This window comes from Lissotriton helveticus, chromosome 6 (genome assembly GCF_964261635.1).
Source record: "Lissotriton helveticus chromosome 6, aLisHel1.1, whole genome shotgun sequence".
Lineage (NCBI taxonomy): Eukaryota > Metazoa > Chordata > Amphibia > Caudata > Salamandridae > Lissotriton > Lissotriton helveticus.
In genome coordinates this window covers 1,875,173,315-1,875,196,603 of record NC_136067.1, presented here as the reverse complement: position 1 = coordinate 1,875,196,603, position 23,289 = coordinate 1,875,173,315, and the positions used below count along the sequence as shown (strand labels likewise).

Sequence of the window (23,289 nt, the reverse complement as noted above, 5' to 3'; positions counted from 1 at the left end):
GTCTTTTACTTGTCCCATTCAGCGTCAGGAGGCCCATTCAGGATATACCAACATACACTCTGGAAGACATGTACAAAAATCACAAGGGATTAGTGCCCCAAAGATAGGCCAACTTACAGTACGGTCTCCAGTCCCCCATGGAGGGCACCCTCCCACCCATGCAGCGATGTCCGGTCAATCAGGTGGTCTTCCGGACAGGCGATTCGCATTCTGTCCAGAATCTGATGCATCAGAGGAGGAACCGATCCCGCTGTCTGGGTTTTTGAAGGCTTCTAATACCTCTGGGACGTCTGCTTACTCCCCTTGCTTCCTCCCTTCGCAGTGCCAAATCTTACGCTCACGCCCGTTCTTTGATCGAAGCTTCACAATCATGCATCGTTGGCTCCACCTCCAAAACTCCATGTCATGGCAATCTGCTGCTTGTCCAGCACTAATGCCAGGTCATCGAAGCACTTTCCTGCTTTCTTGGGCTTTGGTCTGGGGAAGGACCCCAAAATAGCACAGTTCCAAATAGCAGGTCATGTTCTGCTGCAGCATCTTGGCCAGCCTCTGCACCACTGATGTCCTGAATTCATCGATACGTGTGCATATGGTAGAAATCCACCTCCTCCAAAGCACACCTGGGACGAAGCTTGGCTTTCCCCATAAATAGCTGTGAGCTTCTTGGGGGTAAGGTATGTTTGATGGAGATAATTAAATTGTATACATTTAAGGCTGCTGTTATGGGAGACCACCTGCAGGTATTCCAACATTCTTACCTAGTCATGGTCCGATATCTCTCCCCCAACTCCCTTTCCCACCTGGCCTGCAGAAAATGTAGAAGCTTCCTGCCTATCATACTAATAGTGCCATAAAACCACTTAACTAAATGCCTCCCGTCTCCCATGGACAATATTTAGCTGAAGAACCACATACATCTGTGGTTCATCTATGCCTCTGTACCAGGGTACCATGAACATCCCGACAAGTGCTTCGTAATTGAGAAACTGCCCTGGCGGTAAACCATAGGCCTCAGTCAAAGTTGCCAACGGTTTCAGAGTGGAGGTCTCAAAGCAGCTACTTACTATGTGCTGTCCCTCCTCTGTCCAATCGACCATTTGAGCTGCTGAAAAGAAGGAAGGGGCTTCCCTGTGGGCCAAGCCCACCAGCTGGAGGCCCGGGGCATACAGAGGGGAATCTCCTACCTACCGCGCCACCTACAGCAGAGGGCCATGGACAAGAAGAGGCCATCCTTCCCTCCCCCATGCACCATACGCAAGAGTTGCGCTACTAGTGCACCTTAGTGGGGTTTGCCGCAATTATGTCAAGTCTGTGTCATCCGGACACTCGCAATCCACTGCAGCTGGGCAGCTAGATGGTAAGCCTCATAATCTGGCACCCCCAGTACCCCCTCCAAAATAAGCCTCTGTAGTATATCAAAGGCCACTCTGTTGCATTTCCCATCCCATATGAGTTCTATGGGCCATATGTATCATTCCAGATTGGGATCGCAAACTCTGAAATTCGCAGAATTGCGGCGTTTGCGATCCCAATTTGGTTCATTGGTATGTATGAAAGAATAACTGCCTCGCAAAATAAGGAATCACAAAATTTGCGATTTCCCTATTTTGAGATTGTATTTAAGGAATCGCAAATTGCGATTCCTTAAATGCAATGTAAGAAGCACAGGAAAAGTTGGTGGTAATTTGCGATTTCTCTGAAAAATTCACTTTTTTGCATTTTTCAAAGTGCGTGTGGCACACATACATGCCCTTAGGGCATGTATGTGTGCCACATGTGCACACATGCACATTTCAGGGATGCAACAGGGTTTCCTTTTGACACCCTGGCACCCTTGAAATTGCATTCTCAATTTGCGCTTCTCTAATTGAGAAGCGCAAATTCAGAATGTCTTCCCATTTATTCCTATGGGCCTCTAGGCCCATAGGAATGAACGGGAAGGTATTCCTTAATTGCGAATCACAATTCGCAATTAAGGAATTTGTAGGATTCGCAAAAATATTTGTAAATCCTACATACATAGCGTTTTGCGATCTCAAATAGCGATTCGCAAAAAATCTTTATTTGAGAATCTTAAAACCAAACTTTCATACGTATGGCCCTATATATCTAAACCACCGAGCTGGGATCCATACAGGAAGATTGGTGAAGTAATGAAGCACCCGGGGCAACATAATCATCTTGACAAGTGATCTGTGCCCTAACGTGGGGCTTTAGCATCCGACGGAATGCTACGCAACCAAGTAAGGAGCTCAACGCGGGCCCCAGGTTACCCTTCCGGGTATCTTCAACGTGTAGAAAATCTGTATCCCCAGAAAACAAAGTGTGGAGGCTCACTGGGTACCCAGCCCCAGGGATGCCCACAGGTCTGTCCTTGTTTATGGGGAGTCATGCTGTCCTGAGACCTGGACACACTCTCTTAGTAGATGCAACATGTACGGGACATCGTCTTCTGTTTGCAACGTCTACCAGTAGGTAGTTGGCATACAGGGATATAATGTGTTCAGTTGCATCAAGAACAATGCCCCTACCTTGACCTTTCTCCTGGCACAGTACAGCCAAGTGCTCAATGCAAACCGGAGTGGAGACAGCTGGCACACTGTGTGGTACCCCAATCGATCTCGTATGAGTCCGAGATGCATCATCCTGTCCGCACCTCGGCAGTGGGGTTAGTACCATCATACCCAGGCAAGTCCCAACCCCATTTTAAGCATGACCATGTCCAGATAAGACTAGTTCACCGTGTCAAATTCCTTTACCAGGTCGATAGACACCTACCCCATCTCTCCCTCACCTGGCATGAAGGAGCATATTTAAACGGCACAGGGTCAGGGTGGTATTCCGTTGTGGTATAATGCCACATTGGTCCAAGTGGACCAGCGTGTGCATATGTGTGAGCAGTCGCATTGGCAGGATCTTACTCGGGACCTCAAAGTCTATATTAAAAATGGATAAAGGTCTATAGGCTGTGACAGGTGCCGACGGTATCAGCGTCTTAGGAACGGGGACCACCTTTACATCCCTGGTGGAGACCGGCAATTCTCCTTTCTTCTGGGCAGCGGCGTAAACAGCAGCCAGCCTCTGTACAAGCACTACAGTAAAGGTAGGGTAAAATTCCACCAGTAGTCCATCCAGGCCCAGCATCTTTTCCTGTGCAATATCGCGGATCGCACACTTCATCTTCTGAGGTGTTATGGAGTCCCAGAGCACCTCCACTGTCTCCTCAGTGAGTCCGCGCAGTTGCAGGGGATGGAGGACGGTGTTAGTTGCTGCTTACGCACCCCCAGCCTGCAATAGTCCCAGAAAGCGGAATTAAATCTCACCTGGGTAATTGGCGAGTCCGACTTTCTGGCCACGCCGGCAACCGCCCTGCCTTACCCTTGCTCTCATGGGTCCTGGCTATATACTCCTTGGGCCCTGGCTGTACACTCCCTGTATCCATTGCACCAAAGTTTCTCTAAAAGGACACTATACTGTACTCTGGCCTATGCCAGCCATGACCAGGTCCCATTCAAGATCAATCCGGTTGTCTAATAGTATCTTCCAAGCTAGTCAAGTCCCTTTCAAGGTCTCTCCTGACACCCACCGAGGGCCCCATGCAATACCCCCGCACCAACCCCTTGACTGCCTCGCACTCGTCAATGAAGGAGGATTTCAAGGGTTTTGCTGAGCCCCAAAGAACACTTAGAAGGATAAAGCTGTTGAACAGAGTGTTTTAAAGCTTACATTTCTACATGTTTCTGCTTTACATCCTACAGGCAACACTGAAAAGGAACTAATTTGAATACTCCCAAAATTTAGATTCAGAATATTCCAGAACTTTAGAGCCTGCCAGAACAATACTTAGCAGAGTATTGTGCATATTCATTAGGAACACTGTCCTCTCTCGTAAAATTTACCTAACTGCAAAACATGTAGTAGAAAATCGTACTCCTTCAGCTGTAACACCAGTTTTAAATATTGTGCCAGGTCATGCATTGTGACTTCTGATCCTGTGTCTGATAATAGCCAATCAAATGTTCTGTGCCAGACTCACAAATACTATCTTCATGTATGCTGCTTTGTGTAATTGTACTGCATTACATGCCAGATAACTTCCACTGTATGTTTGCTCAAATATTCCAGGATGCTGAGAATATTTGATGCTGTATTTGCTGATCATATTTGTCAGAGTTCTTGTTGTCAAGAGCGATGATGGGAAAGAGCTTGGGTTGACTAGTGTGACAGCGTTGTCTCAAATAGACCAAGGCAGCAATGGAGGTAGCTAATGAATCAAGGACTTTTTCCACTGTGAAAGAGGCATTAAGAGTGCCATACTTAATGCAGAGGTGAACATGGATGATGTAATTTACTTTTTACTTATTAGGTACTGATCTAATATCTCACACTGATAACCAGAGAGGGGCTAAATACTGCCCGATACCTGCCACCCACCCTCCCCGAGTCTTAATTCAGCAGATTGGACTGAGGAGACAAGTACACTAAAATCACCCCAGGATCCATGTGACCACTGCTAACCAGATGTCTTAGAGAAGGAAGAACCAGAGACCTGCAACATCTTGGTCATGGAGGAGCAGTTATTTATCTTGAAAGAGCTAGTGATCTTCAGCCGTCCTTACCTAATCCTGGACCGTAGGCAACCTGCATCTGCCTCTGAGCAATCCCAGAACCACCAAAAGGTAGTTTGCATTCGTGCCTCCAGCATGAGGTCTAGGTCTGTGTTGAGGGGTTAATCTTGGTTTCAGAATTGTTTGAACGTTCTTGATCGTCTGTTTAGTTCCAGAAATATTGGCTTTTGAACACTCTGAGACACCAACCCCCAAGTCCAGTTCCTAATAGGAAGCTGATTACCACAGTAGATGCTTCTTTGGTCCCACAGTTCCCCCTACCACAGAAAATCTTGACATTACTGGCAGATGCTAAGCTATTTCTCCTTATATATTTAGGGCCCTCCATGGTTTTCAAAGTTGGTGGTTGTCAAATACTAGATGAGCTAATTTTTGAAAAAAATGGGAACAAGATAGGTTTTTAACTGTTCCCTAGACTACAGTGACTAGGACTGTGCTGAACCGATAAAGAGCATGGAACTACACCAGTGACTTAATGGGGATGAGGTTTTTGTTTTTTGAGTAGTGTTTTTTGGGTTAGCATTTTGTTGTGATACTTTTTCACTTCTAGAATCTCAACGGCTGAGCTTTCAGCCCACTGAGGTTTGAAGGCCTTTACCCTTGGCAGGAACAGACATGAGCCATAGTCACTTGCTTCTATTTTCCTTGCACACACGTGGATCCTTTGTGGAAAACGGAGTGTGCAAGAGGCAAAAAACCTGCCAAGTTCTGATGACATCTGGGTAGATCAAAGTGCAGACCCAATGGATAACCTACGTTATAGGGCAAGTGTTACTTGAATTCTATTGTTTATAACGTAGGAGCATTCAAACATTTCAGGTCCAGAAGTTGTTTACACCTTCTAATTTACTTTTCTAGTCCTAACTTTAACTGCACTGTTTATCTACCTGTGCATTAATGTACTTTTCCTTGTTGATGGACTTTGAAGTTATTGAGTGTTGTTTGCTTTGTTGTTCTGTGTTTGAGTTTCAGGCCCCTTGCATTTTTTAGAGTAAATCCTGACTGCTTGTCCTTGCTACCTGAACAAGCAGTTGGTGTCCCAGCAGATAACTGTTTAATTGATTTGTAATATAGCATTGCGACCCTGGTAACAACCCTACTCATGCAGGATGCTGCCGTGTTAATATTGGGTGCTACAGAATACCAAGATCAGGTTTCCTAGCAGAGCGAGTACCTAATGTACCAAAGATGAGTATGTTTTTCGTCTTATATGCTGGACAATGAAGCTGTCCATTAGAGTGATGATTAGATATGTGTTCTTGTAGATTAAAAGGTTCTAAATAATAAAATTCCTTAAACCGACTACATGAAGTGTTTTTTTCCATTGTAGGTTGCTTGGGTCACGAGGTCTGGAAAAACAGAGCTGGCTGAACCAATAGCTGTGAGACCTACAAGTGAAACTGGTAAGCAATCCTTCTTGCTCATTTGTAAATGATTTTCACAAGTGCATTTAAATACTTCATCTTGTACTTTGTACAGTTGGCATGTTTTCTAGTTAAGCTAGGATCTAATGGGCATTCCAAACTCATATTGGTTTCATTCTTTCTGATGGATTCTTCTACTTGCAAATTTTGCAATTACTTAATGTACCCAGGTGTCAAGCTGGACCTGAAAACTGTTCCATAGCTCAATTTTAGTGTCTGAAGTGATGCCATCGCAGGAGCCATGTAGTCCCAACCCTGCTGCACCAGCGTATGGTTTTTCTGTTTTTGGGCACTTTGATGCGGATCCGATCTCCATTTGTTCTGCAACTTTTTATTCAACAATTTGACAGTAATTTCATTGTTAAATCTGAAATGGACAAATGTTCATTTTGGACCAGTACATTGTCTGTTTGTGGTCCTTGGACTCAAATTACAACTTCAGGTTGTGGGACCAATTTTACCCTGCTGGTTCTCATGGAATGCCTCCATCACAAACTGACCCCACTCCACCACTTAGACACTTGCTGGCAGCCACTCCAAAGGTCCTTTCATAGCTGTTGTCCTTGTACTTGGAGAGAGGACCAGAGGTTAGTGAAGGTGACAAGATATGCACAACAAGTACAGCAGGAGGAGTCACGCTGTCATATTGACATACAATGGAAGATCTTTTCAGCATGGATGCCAACTCCATTCAGGTGTCGGAAATGATTTCGCATAACCTGATTACAGAAGTGAGTAAGTCAATTTAGTGTCCCCCTTCTTTTCTGATACAGCAGAATACCTCGCCCTGCGGAATATGAGTGGTCTGGACACATACTCTGAGACTGAAATTAAGTGTCCAGCAATGCCATCTCCCTTAGAGGCGACTTCATTTTATGCTGTGCCAAAAAAGGCAGCCAGTGTCCTAGAATTTGCCTTCCCAATTGTAGAGGCCAAGACCAATATTCTAACAGACGTGCTGCAATCAATAGCAATGTTTGTGAAGCCTTTTTTGCCCTTCAGTGAAGCACTGTTAGACCCCATTAAGGCAGTGTGCCAAGAGCCCACTTCCACCTACGGCAGTGAATTTCCTCATAGCCAGAAGATGCAGGTCAGCACCCAGAGATTCGCTCTTTGTCTGTGCATCCCTCTCCAGAAAGCCTGGTGGTTGCAGGCTGCATCTTCATGAAGCAGAAACCTCACACTGTCCTAAAGGGAATCAAAGAAGCTGGAGGCTGTTGGTCAGAAAGTCTTCATCTGGCAGCTTAGCCTGACATTCTGTCAGTTCTGTCTACGTCCTAGGGAGGCACCCCAGCCTAGTGGGACATGGCTGCCCTAGTGATGCCAAACTTAGCGGACAACTGGTCATTTTGCCTAGGTTGTCAAGGATGGATAACCTTCCTCAGGGCTCATTAAAAGGGCAGACATGGACAAACTAGACTCAATGGCCCGAGCCATGGGTTCATCAGTGGCATGTGTGGCTCAGGTCTACACGCTTTTCAGGCGATGTGCAAGCAGCTCTACTGACTATGCCCTTTGACTCATGTGTATTGGATATATGGATGAGGCCTCCTTTAAGAGATTCAAATTGAGGAGAGTGATGGCCTGATCTTTGGTTCTGCAGTTGGCTGCCCATAATTGCCAGCAATTTTGAAATATTCAAGGCTTATTCAGAGGTGTCAACATCTGGGAGCGTAAGCCTACATTGTCAGTCCGCCACAGAATCCGCTGCTTTGCCTGTACTGGGCAGGGACAGAGGCATGGGATGTGTTCAACAAACTCAAGAACCCTCCTGGTCCTGACCTGGGCCTCCTGGAAAGCCGCTTTAGCTTCCACATGAGAGAGCATGTCCAGAGAATGGTTTTATCAGACCTATGGGTCTCTTATTCATTGTTTACTCTGCTCTTCTAACGGGCTTCTTCACGTCCAGTTAAAAACTCTTGGCTTAAAAAAGCCTTATTGCATTTTCTTGGTCACAAACATGGGCTCTGGTACCCGAGGGCTCTCCAGTGGTGCCTTTGTGTGCAGTGGTTCCAGCACAAGGGAGATCTTTCAGATGGCATCAAAATCTCCCAGGACGAAGACTCAGTGCTAGTGGTCGGTAGAGGAGCATCTGTACCAAGTAATGTCCTTTTCCCCTTCTTCAGTGGCCACAGTGGTGACAGAAACATTCTCCCCTGAGTGAGGAGCACACGTGACGAAACTGAAGATCACAGGCCTTTGGTGTCCAAATGAGTAATTTCTCCACATCTTCCAGTTTAAACTGCGGGCAATTTGCCTAACCCTAATGGCATTCCTTATTTCCCTTTGTGGTCAGTACATCTAGATCTTGATGAACAACATGACCCTAATGTGAAGAGTCTGGGCTCACCTAATATGTGGAACAGATTTGATATTTGAGATTCAGAGCAGAGTTTAGATCCGTCAACTTTGCACTTGTCTGAGGTTGGCTCTGCGGGGCTGTGCAGTAGGCACCATTAAGAGATACATTGCTGCCTTGTCTGCCTTTCTCTGCATTTCAGACCAGATTTTCTTTTTTCAAGTCAATGATTGTGATGAGGTCCTTGAAGGGATTGATGGCGCTTGTTTGCGCCAAATCCATTTGTTGTGGTCAATGGGACTTTAACCTGGTTTAGACTTTTTTGATGGGTGCTCCTTTTGAATCTCTTCACAGTTGGCATTTGTGACTGTTAACATTATAGTTTTTCTTTTGTCCTTACCTCGGTGTGGCATTTCAGTGCGTTACTGGCAATGAGCGAAAGCCCTCCTTTCGCATGATTCTTCAGACACATGGCTCCTGAGATCTAAAGCGGGTCGTGATCCCTTTCCATCTGGGGTACTCCCATCACCCTTCCTAGGTTTTGCCATTCACCCCATCCCACTTAGGAAGAGGAGAGACCACACCGACTGGATCCCAAAGGATGGTCAATTATCATGATTACCGCACCAAGGAGATAAGTGTGACGACCAGTCTCTTCAAGAACTTTTGCTTTCTATCAATGGGCTTAGAGACCATCCATTGATTACCATTTGGTGGCTTCATTGTAATTTGCTTTCTTCTTATTGGTCACGTGTCGTAAGTTATCTTCCTCTTTGTGTGCTTGGCTGCCCTTCATCTGTTGTTGCTTGGCCGCCTTCCTCTTTTGTTGCTTGGCCGCTCTTCCTCTGTTGCTCGCTTGGCCGCTCTTCCTCTCTTGCTCGCTTGGCCGCTCTTCCTCTGTTGCTCGCTTGGCCGCTCTTCCTCTGTTGCTCGCTTGGCCGCTCTTCCTCTGTTGCTCGCTTGGCCGCTCTTCCTCTGTTGCTCGCTTGGCCGCCCTTCCTCTGTTGCTCGCTTGGCCGCCCTTCCTCTGTTGTCGCTTGGCCGCCCTTCCTCTGTTGTCGCTTGGCCGCCTTTCCTCTGTTGTCGCTTGGCCGTCTTTCCTCTGTTGTCGCTTGGCCGTCTTTCCTCTGTTGTCGCTTGGCCGTCTTTCCTCTGTTGTCGCTTGGCCGCCTTTCCTCTGTTGTCGCTTGGCCGGCTTTCCTCTGTTGTCGCTTGGCCGCCCTTCCTCTGTTGTCGCTTGGCCGCCCTTCCTCTGTTGTCGCTTGGCCGCCCTTCCTCTGTTGTCGCTTGGCCGCCCTTCCTCTGTTGTCGCTTGGCCGCCCTTCCTCTGTTGTCGCTTGGCCGCCTTTCCTCTGTTGTCGCTTGGCCGCCTTTCCTCTGTTGTCGCTTGGCCGCCTTTCCTCTGTTGTCGCTTGGCCGCCTTTCCTCTGTTGTCGCTTGGCCGCCTTTCCTCTGTTGTCGCTTGGCCGCCTTTCCTCTGTTGTCGCTTGGCCGCCTTTCCTCTGTTGTCGCTTGGCCGCCTTTCCTCTGTTGTCGCTTGGCCGCCCTTCCTCTGTTGTCGCTTGGCCGCCCTTCCTCTGTTGTCGCTTGGCCGCCCTTCCTCTGTTGTCGCTTGGCCGCCCTTCCTCTGTTGTCGCTTGGCCGCCCTTCCTCTGTTGTCGCTTGGCCGCCCTTCCTCTGTTGTCGCTTGGCCGCCCTTCCTCTGTTGTCGCTTGGCCGCCCTTCCTCTGTTGTCGCTTGGCCGCCCTTCCTCTGTTGTCGCTTGGCCGCCCTTCCTCTGTTGTCGCTTGGCCGCCCTTCCTCTGTTGTCGCTTGGCCGCCTTTCCTCTGTTGTCGCTTGGCTGCCCTTTCTCCTTTGTCGCCCCCCTTCCTCCATTATTGCTCCCCCCCTTCCTCCTTTGCTGCTCCTCCCCCTCCTTTCCTCAGTTGTTGCTTCCCCCTCTACCCACACACCCTTTCTTCCTCTGTTGGTGCTTACCCCCTTCCCTCCTTTCAGCTTTTGTTTTACTTTTAGCTGTGCTGCTTTACAACTTGGCTAAGATATTGATAAAGTCCCACCTCACCTTACCTGACATAGGCAAGACATATTGGCTTGCCTGTGGCTGTTTATTGGTGAGATGCAGGTCCTCCGTTAGCTTCCCAAATTGTTGAACCCACTTTTATCTGTTGATGCAGTTATTCTAAATTATATTCTCATTTCAAATACATTCTTTTGTACTCCACATTTTTTTTAAGCATTCTTTTAATTACTAACTTCTAGCTACTGAAGTCATTTTTTTCTGAGATGTGTTTTGTTATGTGACATCCTTGTATTAGAGAACCTTCCTGTAGGATTGTTACATGTTAGCAATGTTTAGTCTGTGCGTTCATTGACAATTGCTTCCTGTGGTTGTGCTGAACTTTTATTGTGTTTTTATGTTTTTATAGTAATGTATCCTGCTTATGCAAGATGGGTGCAGTCACATCGAGACCTGCCCATCAAACTAAACCAGTGGTGTAATGTGGTGGTAGGTTAACACACTTTTTGCCAGACTTGTAATTGTGTGATTTAATAAGAACAATTTACTTTTCGGTACTCAGTGTTGCTGCATTGAGCGCAGTTTGTTTGGATTGTGAAGTGTAAAATCAAAATTTCTTTGATACATATTTTTATTTCTAGTAGTTTTCAGCCGAGGATATCCTTTTCGATGTTGGTGTTCTATTTTAAAGGAATACTTCTCCTCTTTTCAGCGTTGGGAGTTCAAGCATCCTCAGCCTTTTCTACGCACCCGTGAGTTCCTTTGGCAAGAAGGGCATACAGCATTCGCCACTTACGAAGAGGCAGCAGAGGAGGTAAGTCTGTTTGAAAACACACACAAAGCATGTTAATTTGGAAAGACAGTACTAACTGTTACCTGCCCCACTTTGACAGTCTGAGTGGTTTATGATGTAGGAAAGAGGCTGTATCTTGAGCAACTACAGTGCCTGATTTAAGCCACACGGCTGGATGCACCAGTTCTGGCTTCAACTTAAAGAACTACCATGAGCTGCTAACTGCTAGGAATAACGCTCTTGCACTATGCAACAGTGAAGTGTCACGGGTCTCCTTATTCGTCGTACCCCCTTTGATTCATACCAATGTATGCTTCTCTCAGCCCGTTAGAGGCACACTTCATGTAAATTTCTCATTAAAATGCTGTAATTGTGCGGTCAATGCTAATGCTTACATGATGTAATCTCTTACAACATAAAAAAATAAGTGCTTAGAGCACATCAGTTCATGAACAACAAAAAAAGTGTGAAGATGGGGTGCTTTTCCAATGGAGGCTCAGGCCCCAGAGTAACTGTCAGTCACCTGTGTTGTGTGATTTTCACTTCGGTGCTTACTCATGGATTCAAGACCAAATCAACAATAATCATCCCTGCTAGAAAATGTGCATTCTTGAACTGAATTTCTATATACCTGTGAGGTTAAATGCGCTTAGGCAAAGCATTCTTTCACACAACTGGATACGAATTCTAATCATGGAAATTATATTTATGGCGATGCAAAATCCATCTCGTGCCCGGAAATCATGGACACCTTTACTAGTAAAAAGCAATTGAATTAGGAAGCCCAGCAAACATAAACTGGAATTTTGCATCTGCAGAAATATGTACCCACAGCCTCAAAGACTTAATAAACATCACTTGAAGCTGATATGAGGCCTCTTTAGAGAACCGTCAAGTGCTAATGCTGGTCATCTACCCAGCATTATTCAAATGACAAATATGCCTTTCATTGGTGAAACAAACGTGCCTTCTTCCCCAAGGAAGAGCTTTGTCTGTTATTTCCTGGTAGAGAGTCTTAACTGTCCCCGTTTCATAAACTTGTAAAATGGTTTGAAGCGATGACCCCAATGCTGATGGAGGTTAAATAATGTGAGCTTCACCTGCTTTTCCTTAGGGTCAGGATCACTAATAGGCCTCTTTGGACATCACAGGGATTGTAGAGGCTGAAGGGGTTGCTGTTATGCCGGAATAAAACATGGAGGGCAGTCAACTCAAGACTGGTTAATAGCAGAAGTGACAAGCAACTCTGATTACCTAAACAATGAAAAAATTACAGCACAGTGTGAAATGTTGAATCCCAGGTGCTTTACAGGAATCCATGTTGTTGATCCTCAACCCTGGGTGCAAAGTTATGGTCTCAAATTAGTCAAAGGTACATTTTTCAGTCTTGTGATCAGTTAAATTATAATGGGAATAACCTGTTTAAACAAGAAAACAATGCCTGCTTTTCCCCCCCATCTCAAAGTATTTCTGAACAAGAGGGCCTCTGGTGTGAAGAGACAAGGAAAGGTTAACATGCTAAGTAAAAAGATTCTTTGTGCTGAACCTATTGTCCCCTAAGAAATAAACAGTAAACAGGTGCTGCTATGGGACAACACTAAAGAAAACAGTGGTTCTGTCGGGTAGATCAACTGATTTGCACAAGGTATTAGATACATTTAAGGAAAATATCTTAGTCATATATACAAATAACACACCAAGAAGAAAAACTTGTTTATGTAAAAAAATGTATTTCTTTACTTTATATTTGTATATGCAAATCAATGAAATGGCCGTCTGTGACATAAAACACATACGGCAAAGGAGCCAATGGCTATGATGTACAATTAGTGACTGGTAGTGATATGTGACAAAGTGCTGTACAGAGGTGACCTAAATATCATGTATATAACACAGAAGGTATTTGGCTTTCAAGTCCAGAACTTGATGCATAAATCCCAATTATTTTCTGTTCAAGTCTGGGGAATTGCGTGGACTAATTGAGACAATAATGTCTACGTTTCGGCCCTTAACAGTTGTGCAGTTTATTAGGCATCAGAGGCGGGTATTCATCAGGACATGTGGGGAAGGTGACAGCCACTGACTTGGGGTCCTAATATATGGGCATCCAACTTGCAGCAATATTCGGGGAGGTGTCAGCCAACACCTCCGACTCACATCTGTGGATTGTGGTCTGTTTAAAAACAAGAAATTCTGTCTTCACCAGCCGGTGAAAGTAATTAATGAGAAGCAGCCAATGAGATCTAATAATTGAAAGAGATTAGTTAGGGACGTCCTTGTTTGTCCGTGTCATCCTAAGTAAAAATAATATTTGTATTGAACCTATTGTCCCCTAAGAAATAAACAGTAAACAGATGCTGCTAAGTGACAACAATCATGTGTGTTGAAATAACATGAGAGCAAACCTGAAAAGTAGGGAAAGGAAACTTGAACAAACAGTGTTAATGCATCAGTTTCATCTACGTAATGAATAAACAGCTTTTTCATCAATCATCGTCCGGGAGAAGGAAAGAACTCCCTGACAGATAACATGAGAGTGGAGAGGATCTGGCGCAGCGACAACAGCTGCTGACTCAAGAGCTGGGGATCCCGGTTCGAGCCTTGGTGGTGTCGCGCAACCTCCTATGATTCTGTGCGAAACACTTAATTTCTCCGGGTGATAAATTGTTATATAAATATGCTGCAAGAGTAAAAGGCAAAACTTTATAAAAATATAGTTCCACCAAAGCGGATGTTAATAGTATTTCAGTGGCGGAAAACTGATCAGAGAAGCAGACTTGGAACAAGCATTGGTAAATGCAGGAAAATAAACTACAGCCAATAAAAATGGAAGAAAGGTAAGTGGTACTCACGGGAACCAATGAGAAGTCAGGAAAGAGAGTAGGCAGGATGTAAATCCCATTTTAGTTTATATTAAAAGCAATAGATTTCTCAAGCACAGCTCAAGAGCAATGCAGGTGAAACCTAAAAATTAAACCTGACAAATTTTAGAGCAAGTATTGCAATTTTGGCTACATATCCTAGAGCCCAGCCGTTCTACCTTCAATCAGTTGGTGAAATTTAAGGTCATGATGCCATGATTTAAAAAACTGAAAGCAGGGTCGCTGTCAAACCTTATTGAGTGAACAGTTTCAAGTACACATTTTGTGTGTGCAGTTGACCAAAAAGCTCAAAGGTGATAATTCTAGTATGTTTTATAGTCCTCCTTTTACTAACGTAATCTGCATCAGTTTAAAGGAAACTAACGTTTGAAAAATTAAGATTAGTGTTAGTAAATCTTATGTGAATAATATGTAGTGAGGTGTTAGTTTGGGAGAGAAGCTTGAACATTGTTTACCAGAAGTTCTTACTTGTTTTCAGTTGATTACTAATTTGAAGCAGTACAGCAAATGTCTAAGTACTTCAATTAGCGTCATTTTCAGACGGAAAACGTTATATCAGAAGTCTCAGATCTGCCCTCTTTGTAAATACTGATTACTCATTGCACCAGCCCTTCAGGAGCACCAGAACACTTTGCCACATATTTTGAGTTTGCTCCAACCAAAGAATTTACTGCTTCCAAAGACATATGACCGTGAATTCATTGTGTTTAGTGAGTAACCAGTATAAAGGTTTATGCCCACTTAGAGCTAAGATATCAGCAGCCGTAGACTGGTTTGCATTGGCATGCTGACTCATCGTTCAATCCGCTCCTGTGAAGCTTCAGACCTTTCCCAAACCTTAGGTGGCCAAAGCAATACAACTATTACTGCACACAGTTCTCTGTATACCCAAAAGTCAATGGTTTATTAAGTGAGTATCAGTCCAGCTTCTTGCTCAAAATTTTACTGAAGCCACATTCATGGTCCTCAAAGGGGTAAATTAGGTAGGAAGCAGCCAATACTTAGTGTCTTGATCAGGATTTATTTGTCCTGTATCTTGCACCAAGTTTACCCTGGTATACCCTAGTATCTTTCTTCAACATCTGAAGGATTCATCAGATAACCGCATAGCTCCTCATTGGTTGCACCCTTCTTGTTTTGTCTGTGGACCAGAGTAACCCTAGGGGGCCACACTGCTTGGTCCTGTTACCAACTCTTTTCCCCACTTTTGTGACTGTAAACACCTGCTGTCTTCTGCATTTATGAAATAATCTTTCTTGTGTTTGTAGACGACACCCAGCTACACCTTAGGCTCAATGAGGGAGATGGCAATTATTATAGTGCTGGGTAAGCAAAAACCATCTGTCTGAATGCCTTGGGGCATGACAACTCCCGTCCCCCCAACCCCCTCACCTCCCCCCAACAGTCATAGTGGCTTTCGCGCTGGTCGTGATCACAAATAATGTCTGCAGCTTTGCTACAACTTTAAGTACTGAACTCTTCTTCATGCTGCAAGTGAATGTAGATACAATGCTCAGTTTTATTTTTTAACACCACTTTACTATAACCTCTTTAGCTACTAACGTCCCATAGGATTGCACTACAGCTTGCAGACCAGTCTTGTTTCAGCTCTACTGTTGCGCTACCTCTGTGGGTCTTCCTGATAAATTGCTGAACAATTTACAGTGCTCCCAGAAACATGTGGTTCTTGCCCTGCTCAGATTAAAAAAATAGACCATAGCACAGAAGCCACAAAACCTTCACGTTTTCTACTCTAAACTAATTAATGCAAGATCATGTGTCTAATCTACAGAGCTCTCTGTGATCATTCACATCTCCACCTTCTCTGCCCCGCTCACTTTTCAAAATGCCTGAGGTTGGCCTCCAAAAACTGAATAGCTGTCCATCGGTGGTAGATCTATACAGCACCAAGGCACATCAATGTTTAACCATTTCCTTACATCTTTATCCTGGACGTGGCCAGTGGAAGTTTAGTACAGTAATAGAGGTCCATCTTTTCCACCCTAGAAAACTGTACTTTTGTGTGCCTCCTATTCATCTTCTGAACCCCTCTGTTGACCCATCCTCTCCCCTCAGTTCCCCTGTAGCTCATTAAAGCGGCCATTTTGCAGCGCAATTACTATACAAAATAATACAATACAGAAATGCCTAAATATTTGTGAGAATAAATTGATTTGATGGAAGATGTTACAGATTGTTATAAATAAAAGTTAATGCACTTTTTAAAGGTTCTGCAGATCCTTGACCTGTATGCACGCGTGTATGAAGAACTCCTAGCAATCCCTGTTGTAAAAGGAAAGAAGACTGAGAAAGAGAAATTTGCAGGTGGCGACTACACAACTACAGTCGAAGCATTCATATCTGCCAGCGGGAGAGCCATCCAGGTCAGTGTTACACTATTTGGATCCGTTTTTGGTATTGCAAGCACCACTGACACATACAAAAGGCAATCAATAGCTTTTGACGTAAGAAGGAGTTTTTTGTGTGCCCAAGAAAAGACCAATGCCACTAGTTCATCATCAGGAAATAGATTTAGTCAATGGTTCTGCACATCATAAATCCACAGAACTGGAATAGAATGCAATGCAATCTGATTGCAAAAGTCAATGAAAAGTTGGACAATATAATATAAGGCAAAAGAAAAATAGATAGGTCTCCATTTACAATCCAAGCGAATTTCTATAATACCAGCTTGAACACATTTCAGTAGTGCGGAGTGTTCCATAGGAAATGTAATCATAAGAAGGTCTTCAAGGGCAGGACTAAAACTTCTAAAGCAAAACTATTGCAAAATTGCCAATGCAAATGTAATTTTCATGCTATTATGAAGTGCACAAGAAAAGTCCCTTTCATGGTAGTGAAAAGAACAATATTCACAGACCCAACCCCAAGGAAAACAAAAGCGCCAGGAAACCGTTTCACATGTATATTTGACAAGAGTACAGTTATATAATTATTATCCCAGATTCCTCCGCTTTAGAATACCCTCAGGCACCAGGCTCTATCCAAAATAATTAAAACCGCATTCCTCCCATGCATTGTTAGGTGGTATAGTTCAGCTCCACATTGACTACGGTTTGCCCCGAAAGTAACGATGGAGCTGCATATAAGCGTCCCCCTTGTGCTTCAGTTCCTTTCTGTTTGCTCTTTCATAGGCAGATCCCAAACGTGTGCACACTTTTTTTTTCTGGTCAGTTCAGGAGTTTTTTCTTTATATTTTGCCACAGTAAGTAGTATGTAAGGGGACAGTCACCTATTAAAAACTATTGTTTAAGCCTTGTTGCGACTGTCCCAAGCAAATGTCTGTGACAGACCCACAGAAGTTATGTGCCTGGTGTTTCCTCTGTGCCCAATTAATTTTTACATGAACCATCGTACTGCAGTTGAGTTAGGGTGTGTTTGCCTGGTTACATATTTGGTCTTGAAATGCTGTTCTGTAAGTGATGTCCATTCACGTTTGATTTAAGTGCTTCATCGCTGAAAACTTTGCTAACTGAATGATACCTTTATTCTCTCCAGGGAGCAACATCACATCATCTAGGCCAAAACTTTTCAAAAATGTTTGAAATCGTTTTTGAAGATCCCAAGACACCAGGTGAAAAACAGTACGCTTACCAGAATTCTTGGGGCCTCACAACTCGGACAATTGGCGTAGTGACCATGGTGCATGGAGACAATATGGGCCTTGTTTTACCTCCCAGAGTGGCCTCTGTCCAGGTATATGCAATGTTGTCGCATTTTCTTTATCTCATTTGTCTTAGAAGTACTTTGGTACACAGCTGTGTTCTATTTTAGGCATGTTAAAGGGTCTATGGGGCTGCACATCCATATTTTGTACTTGATTTTTGGAATCAGTCTATATGGATGGCCTTTTCCGTTTCTTGATGCTTTGCTTTATATTTTATTGAAATCCCAGTACCAGAAGACCACCAAACATTATAGAATGCAGCTTTGAGTTTTTTTATCCACATTTTAAAATGGCTCTCCTGTTACCACTATAATGTGTAATATCACTGCTTCTGGAAAATCCACTGTCAAGTTATGGGGGAAAGGTCACTGTCTTAATGTTCGCTTTAGTTTTTCCAAAACTGAACATTTGACAGAGTTAAAAGGTTTCAATGTGTGGTAGCATTTTGGCAGCATAGCCTTGAGAAGCTCAATAAGCCCCAGAAATAATGTGTGTGAGGAAACAAACATCAATATAGTAAAGAAATTAAGACCATAAACTGCCCCATCACATTGAGCTAAAAAAAGTAAACTTGAGGAAAAATGAGAAAAACCTATACGGAACTAAAATTAAATATTTAATCAAAGTAGTAATTGTTTCAAGAGCAAAGAGTGTATTTTTTCAGGTTTAAACAAGTTTGATCACTGAATCAAGAATATTCACCAGGGAACCTCAGTCCAAGGATGTTCAGAGGCCAGGTGCACTAGTGGGTGACTGATAGCTGGGTGCTTCATACTGCCTTTCTGAGCGGATATTGCTGGTTTTAAGATGTAAACGGTTAGTCCATTACTCGTAAAAGCTTCCAAGTCTTTACAAGAGTTGCACAAAAATGTTTCTTTTTCATGGTGTTTCGTGGCTGGTTGCAGAGGTCTTTTTCTGTGAATTAGTTTTAAGGGGCCACCGACATCTCATGCAGGTCCCCTCAACCACCCTGACCGCAGCATACCACTTAACTGGGATCCTAGGCTGGAAGCTGGTTTGTAGCGCCTCATGGTCCTGTCTAAATCCATTCCCAAGATTTTAGATTTCCTAAAGACAACTTCCCCTTTCTGTTAATTTTTGCTTTGAGTTAATCTAGATCTTTTGTCAAAGTACTGAACAGATGGCATAGAAACATTTCAATTGTGTCATGTAAAACAAGAACTCCTAAAGGGCTAACAGTGAGAGGGAGATGAAAGTATATCTTTTATAGCAGTTGAGAGGAATGTGGATTACGCATGGGCAATGGCAAAGAATTTGAGTGTGAGAAAGCTGAAAGAGAAAGACCCAAAATGTGATTGGGTACAGGACAAATCTGGGAGGCAGAATGAAGGTTGTTACCTGGTACTTACAGAAGGAAAGGCATGAATGCTAGGGGAAGTCCTGGATGCTGCTGCAGCAAAATACCTCTGCAGGTCTTTGTCTTTTATATTGTTGTTTGACAACAAAGCTGTCCTCTGATGCTGTGGGCATCCAAAACTACTGCCATCTCAACTAAGGATATCCAGTAGCTCATTATGGTGGCACAGTGATTCTAGTTCAGGGGCACAGACCTTTTTACCAGTTTTGTGTACCCTATTGGTTCACTCCTACATAAGATGCCAACAACGGGGGTAGTTTGCCTCCAATCACAGACCTATCTGAAGAAAGCCTTTTCTATATTTGCAAATGCATCTGTTATGGTGGGATTCAAGAGTGTGGTACAAAATGGTGGCCTCTCTTGCTCTGGGCTGGTGATCCCCATCACTGACATCCTAGCCTGGATATAGTCTTTGTTCCTTTCTCTGAAACACATTTACCTGGAAGGTGTGCAAGGTCTCCAATCTAATCCCTTTTTTCTAGGTGTAGGTTTATCATGTGTGGATGAAACTAGCCCATCCCTTTTTCCTGTGTTGTGGCCTTCTATCTTGGCAACATAAGCAGAGAGAGCCGCCAAAAGGAGGAGAATACTAATTCAGCCCTCTAAATATCATCTGGTGTTACTTTGTAAATCCAGTGATTTAGTAGGTCTGGAAAATAGAACAATGATAGCTCGTGCTGCAGTAGGATCAAAGATTGGCTGCAGGAAGGCATTGTTGGTAGGTACCTTAAAGTCTAACGTTAAGAAGCAGCAACGTTTGCAGAATCCTTCAACAAGAGCTGTGCTTAATTTACCAAGTAATACTCCTTTTTTTTTTTTTATTTATGCAGCACAAATGTTTTCTGGTATCACATGATGGGCAGTGTTTGGCCATCTAGAGGTTGGGTCCGGAATTCTTTTGTTAGAATTATTGTTTACTCTGCTGGGTGGAGTAAGCCATTTGGTGTCCTAGGTCCTCCTCCCCCCAAGATGTTGTACTCCTGCCCCAGAAGCCCATTTGTTAGGTCACCATCTTCAGATTCTTTATGCACCATTGGGTCTGGAAGCAGAGCGAGAATGCTGAAGATTTTCAAAGAAGACTATGCCTTTTTACAATGTTTTTGGAGCAAGAATAATGAAGAACTGAAAGAACACCTTCCAATATAACGATGACGTTGAATGAAGGCAGATTTCCACCAACAAAACCCAACTGTTGAAATCAGCATTGGCCATGAGGGTCTGAGAGTGAAGGCAGAGGATTAAGCTTATGGTGACCCACAGTGTCACCATAAGTATGTCCAGAAGGACACGCCCGAGGTCTGCAACCTATGTCTACTGAAATACCATTAACACAGGGTTGTATTATGTGTGCAGAGTTCCAGCCCAAGAAGCTGAAAGCAAAGGAGAAAGAAAGGTAGGCACACCATGCGATTGCGTAGTTTAAGACATCCCAGCTTTGGACCAGGCGCCTTATCAGGAAGAGAACCCAGTGATCGAGGGAGAGTTGAACCATAGGGAGCCATATGTGTGTAAGTTGCAAGACATCATTGTTTTGAATCTTTGAACTGGCCTTGATGTCAAAAACTGATCGAGATCGCAAGAAAGAAAAAGAACCTTGAGGGAAGCCTCGGTGTCAATAATAAAGGCTTTGATGTTTGACCTTGACCAAAAAACACTTGACATCAAGAGGAAGAGATAGGCTTGTAGCCGAAATGGAGATGATGATGAGGAGAAAAAATAATTTTTCAAGAAATCCCTGAAAGAATTCAGAATCCCTCTGAAACCTCAGACAGAGTGGGAACATCAAGTGGTAGAAATGAAATTCCCAACTGTAGAAACACAGGAAGAAGAGGAGGAGGATATCTTTTTGAGGAGGAACAAGGCCGATTCGACAAGGGTTTTCTCCTAGACTCAGAGGAGGAGGTATGGCTGGATGTGGAGACATACTCTCCTGAGGAGGGAGTGGACACATATCCAACCAGAGCATCCGCGCTAGACGGCTTTTCTATGTACAGTGTACTAATTAAGAAGGCCTTGCGTGACTTGATAAATCACACTTAAGGTTGCATTCCACTTCCACCCCGCTGCGTGGTGCAAAAGCGATGCAACTCTTTGATAAATATGGCCTTGTGTGTATATCCTGGCACTAAAGGTGGACAACACCCTCAGATCATTTCTAGATTGGCGCACCTTAAACAAGTTCACAAAGACGCACACATTCAAGATGGTAACATTTGCAAGAAGTCAGACCATGCCTGCAGCATGGGGACTACATGGCAAAAATACATCTTGAAGACACCTACCATTAAGTTCCCATGAGCAACAAACAAACACATTTCTGAGGTTTGTAGGCGAGGGGGGGTATTACCAGTTCAAGGTGCTGCCCTTCAGCATAAAATCAGCACCAAGGCTGTTGACAAAGTGGCTGGCAGTAGTCGCAGCACACCTACAAAGACAAGGAATGTATGTCTATCTTTATATGATAAAGTGCCTCTTTTGCATGGTTAGCCCTACTTTTTGCCTGGTTTTGATGTGGTTTCCAATGCAGTTTTGAATGTAGTTTACAGGGTCCCTGCTAACCAGGTCCCCTGTGCCGTTTCCCTAAAATAAACACCCAACTGTTACTTCTGCCCCCTGTACGCCCCTCCTATATGGTACCCTGGGTACCAAGGGCCTGGGAGCTGAAGAGGGTCCTATGGGACCCCCACACTGGAACCATGCCACTGCCCTTGCAGTCTGCATGCCCCTATGAGGGATAAAACGACAACGTCGACATGGTACCCTGTCTGGGTACCATGCCAGCTAAGCACTTCCTGACACCATAGGCAAGCTACCCTTCTAGCAGGTCTCACAGCCATAAGGCAGGGTGCAATATACTACAGGAGAGGGCATATCTGCATGATCACTATGCCTCTACAATATTGGGCACAGTTTCCTCATATTGTAAGTGCCAGTGAGTAGCGAGTACATGGGCTGGGTACTCAACTCACGTTCCACAGCACCATGCTGGCTCCACTAAATATAGGAGTGTTTGGTACCCAGCTACTCCTTTCAATTAATTCACAATGATGCCAGTGCGGGATTTATTGTACCATGTACCCAGAGGCACCTCCGAGGTGCTCCTTGAATCCCTACCAAACCTGGTGCGGTCTCTGACTGAAGACAGCCAGCCACCACCAGACAGGTTCCTGGACTCCTTGGTGGAGAGCCTCTGCTCTCTTTGACCAGAAACAATTCACAGGTGTCATTCCTCCTCCCCAAGATGGGCCAGTGCTTGAAGAGGGAAGATTCAAAGGCCTTTCGCCTTTGTAATGCAACCCCCCAGCCTCTGATGCTAGTATAAGATGGCAGCCCCCTGGTTTACTCCTCCACTTTAGGCGGGAAAATGAGTAGAAAAATGACAAGATAGGTGTCCATTTCTGCCAACCCCACCCATAAGGTAGGGGAAGCGAGGTGAATCCTAACTTTCAGTGCCCGCCAACTTGAAAATGAAGGGACCCCCTCCAATCAGGGGTAGGTCTATGTCCTCTCCCACAGGAGGGTGGCATAATAGAGGGTGTATTCACCCCCAGGTAAGATACCCATTGGTCCTACCTGCTACTCTCCTAAAACGCCTCCTAAGTTTAGTATCTGAAAGAGACACGCTAGTGATAGATTCCTTACCTTAGAATATCCCCAGGCGTCAGACTGGATCCGGAAAGTTTTGCTTAGCAGTACCCCTGCTTGTCAGTAGGTGGCATCCTGCGGCTCCACGTCCGTCACTGGCATCGTCAGCGCAGAGAAGACGTCGCAGAGGATACTTGGGCGCCACCCATGCACACTGACGTCAGTTCTTTCTTTTTCCGCACCAGCAAGCGCAGATCTGGATTGAGCACATACCTTAGTCACTTTTTGACTACTCTTTTGAGACTTTTTGTCTCCCCCTTTTTTTTCTCCTGGTACACGTAGGGATGCCCGGCTTCAAGTCTTGCGGGTCGTGCCGCCGTAACATGTCGGTGGCTGACCCCCACAATGTGTGCCTCTACTGCCTGGAGACCGACCACGACTCCTGGGACTGCCGAGACTGTCGTGCCATGGCCCCGAAGTCCTTGCGGCAGCGGCATTGGAAATTGCTGGAGTTCCAGCATTCCTCTCACCGCCACTCCGGTTCTAAGGGCCGTTCCCGAGACCGATCCTGCGACCAGAGCCGTCGCTCCTCGG

General features: G+C 44.6%; 1 protein-coding gene across 4 annotated transcripts in view; it reads left to right on the top strand.

Moving 5' to 3' along the window:
* The window catches only part of EPRS1 (glutamyl-prolyl-tRNA synthetase 1), a 961,840-nt gene that overhangs the window by 821,239 nt on the left and 117,312 nt on the right, over positions 1 to 23,289 (top strand). For all 4 annotated transcript variants that reach the window (XM_078649796.1, XM_078649798.1, XM_078649799.1 and 1 more), the window contains 5 exons: positions 5,959 to 6,031; positions 10,779 to 10,858; positions 11,082 to 11,183; positions 16,273 to 16,428; positions 17,564 to 17,761. In XM_078649796.1, the coding sequence (XP_078505922.1) occupies positions 5,959 to 6,031; positions 10,779 to 10,858; positions 11,082 to 11,183; positions 16,273 to 16,428; positions 17,564 to 17,761 (609 nt within the window). The remainder of the gene's footprint in view (positions 1 to 5,958; positions 6,032 to 10,778; positions 10,859 to 11,081; positions 11,184 to 16,272; positions 16,429 to 17,563; positions 17,762 to 23,289) is intronic.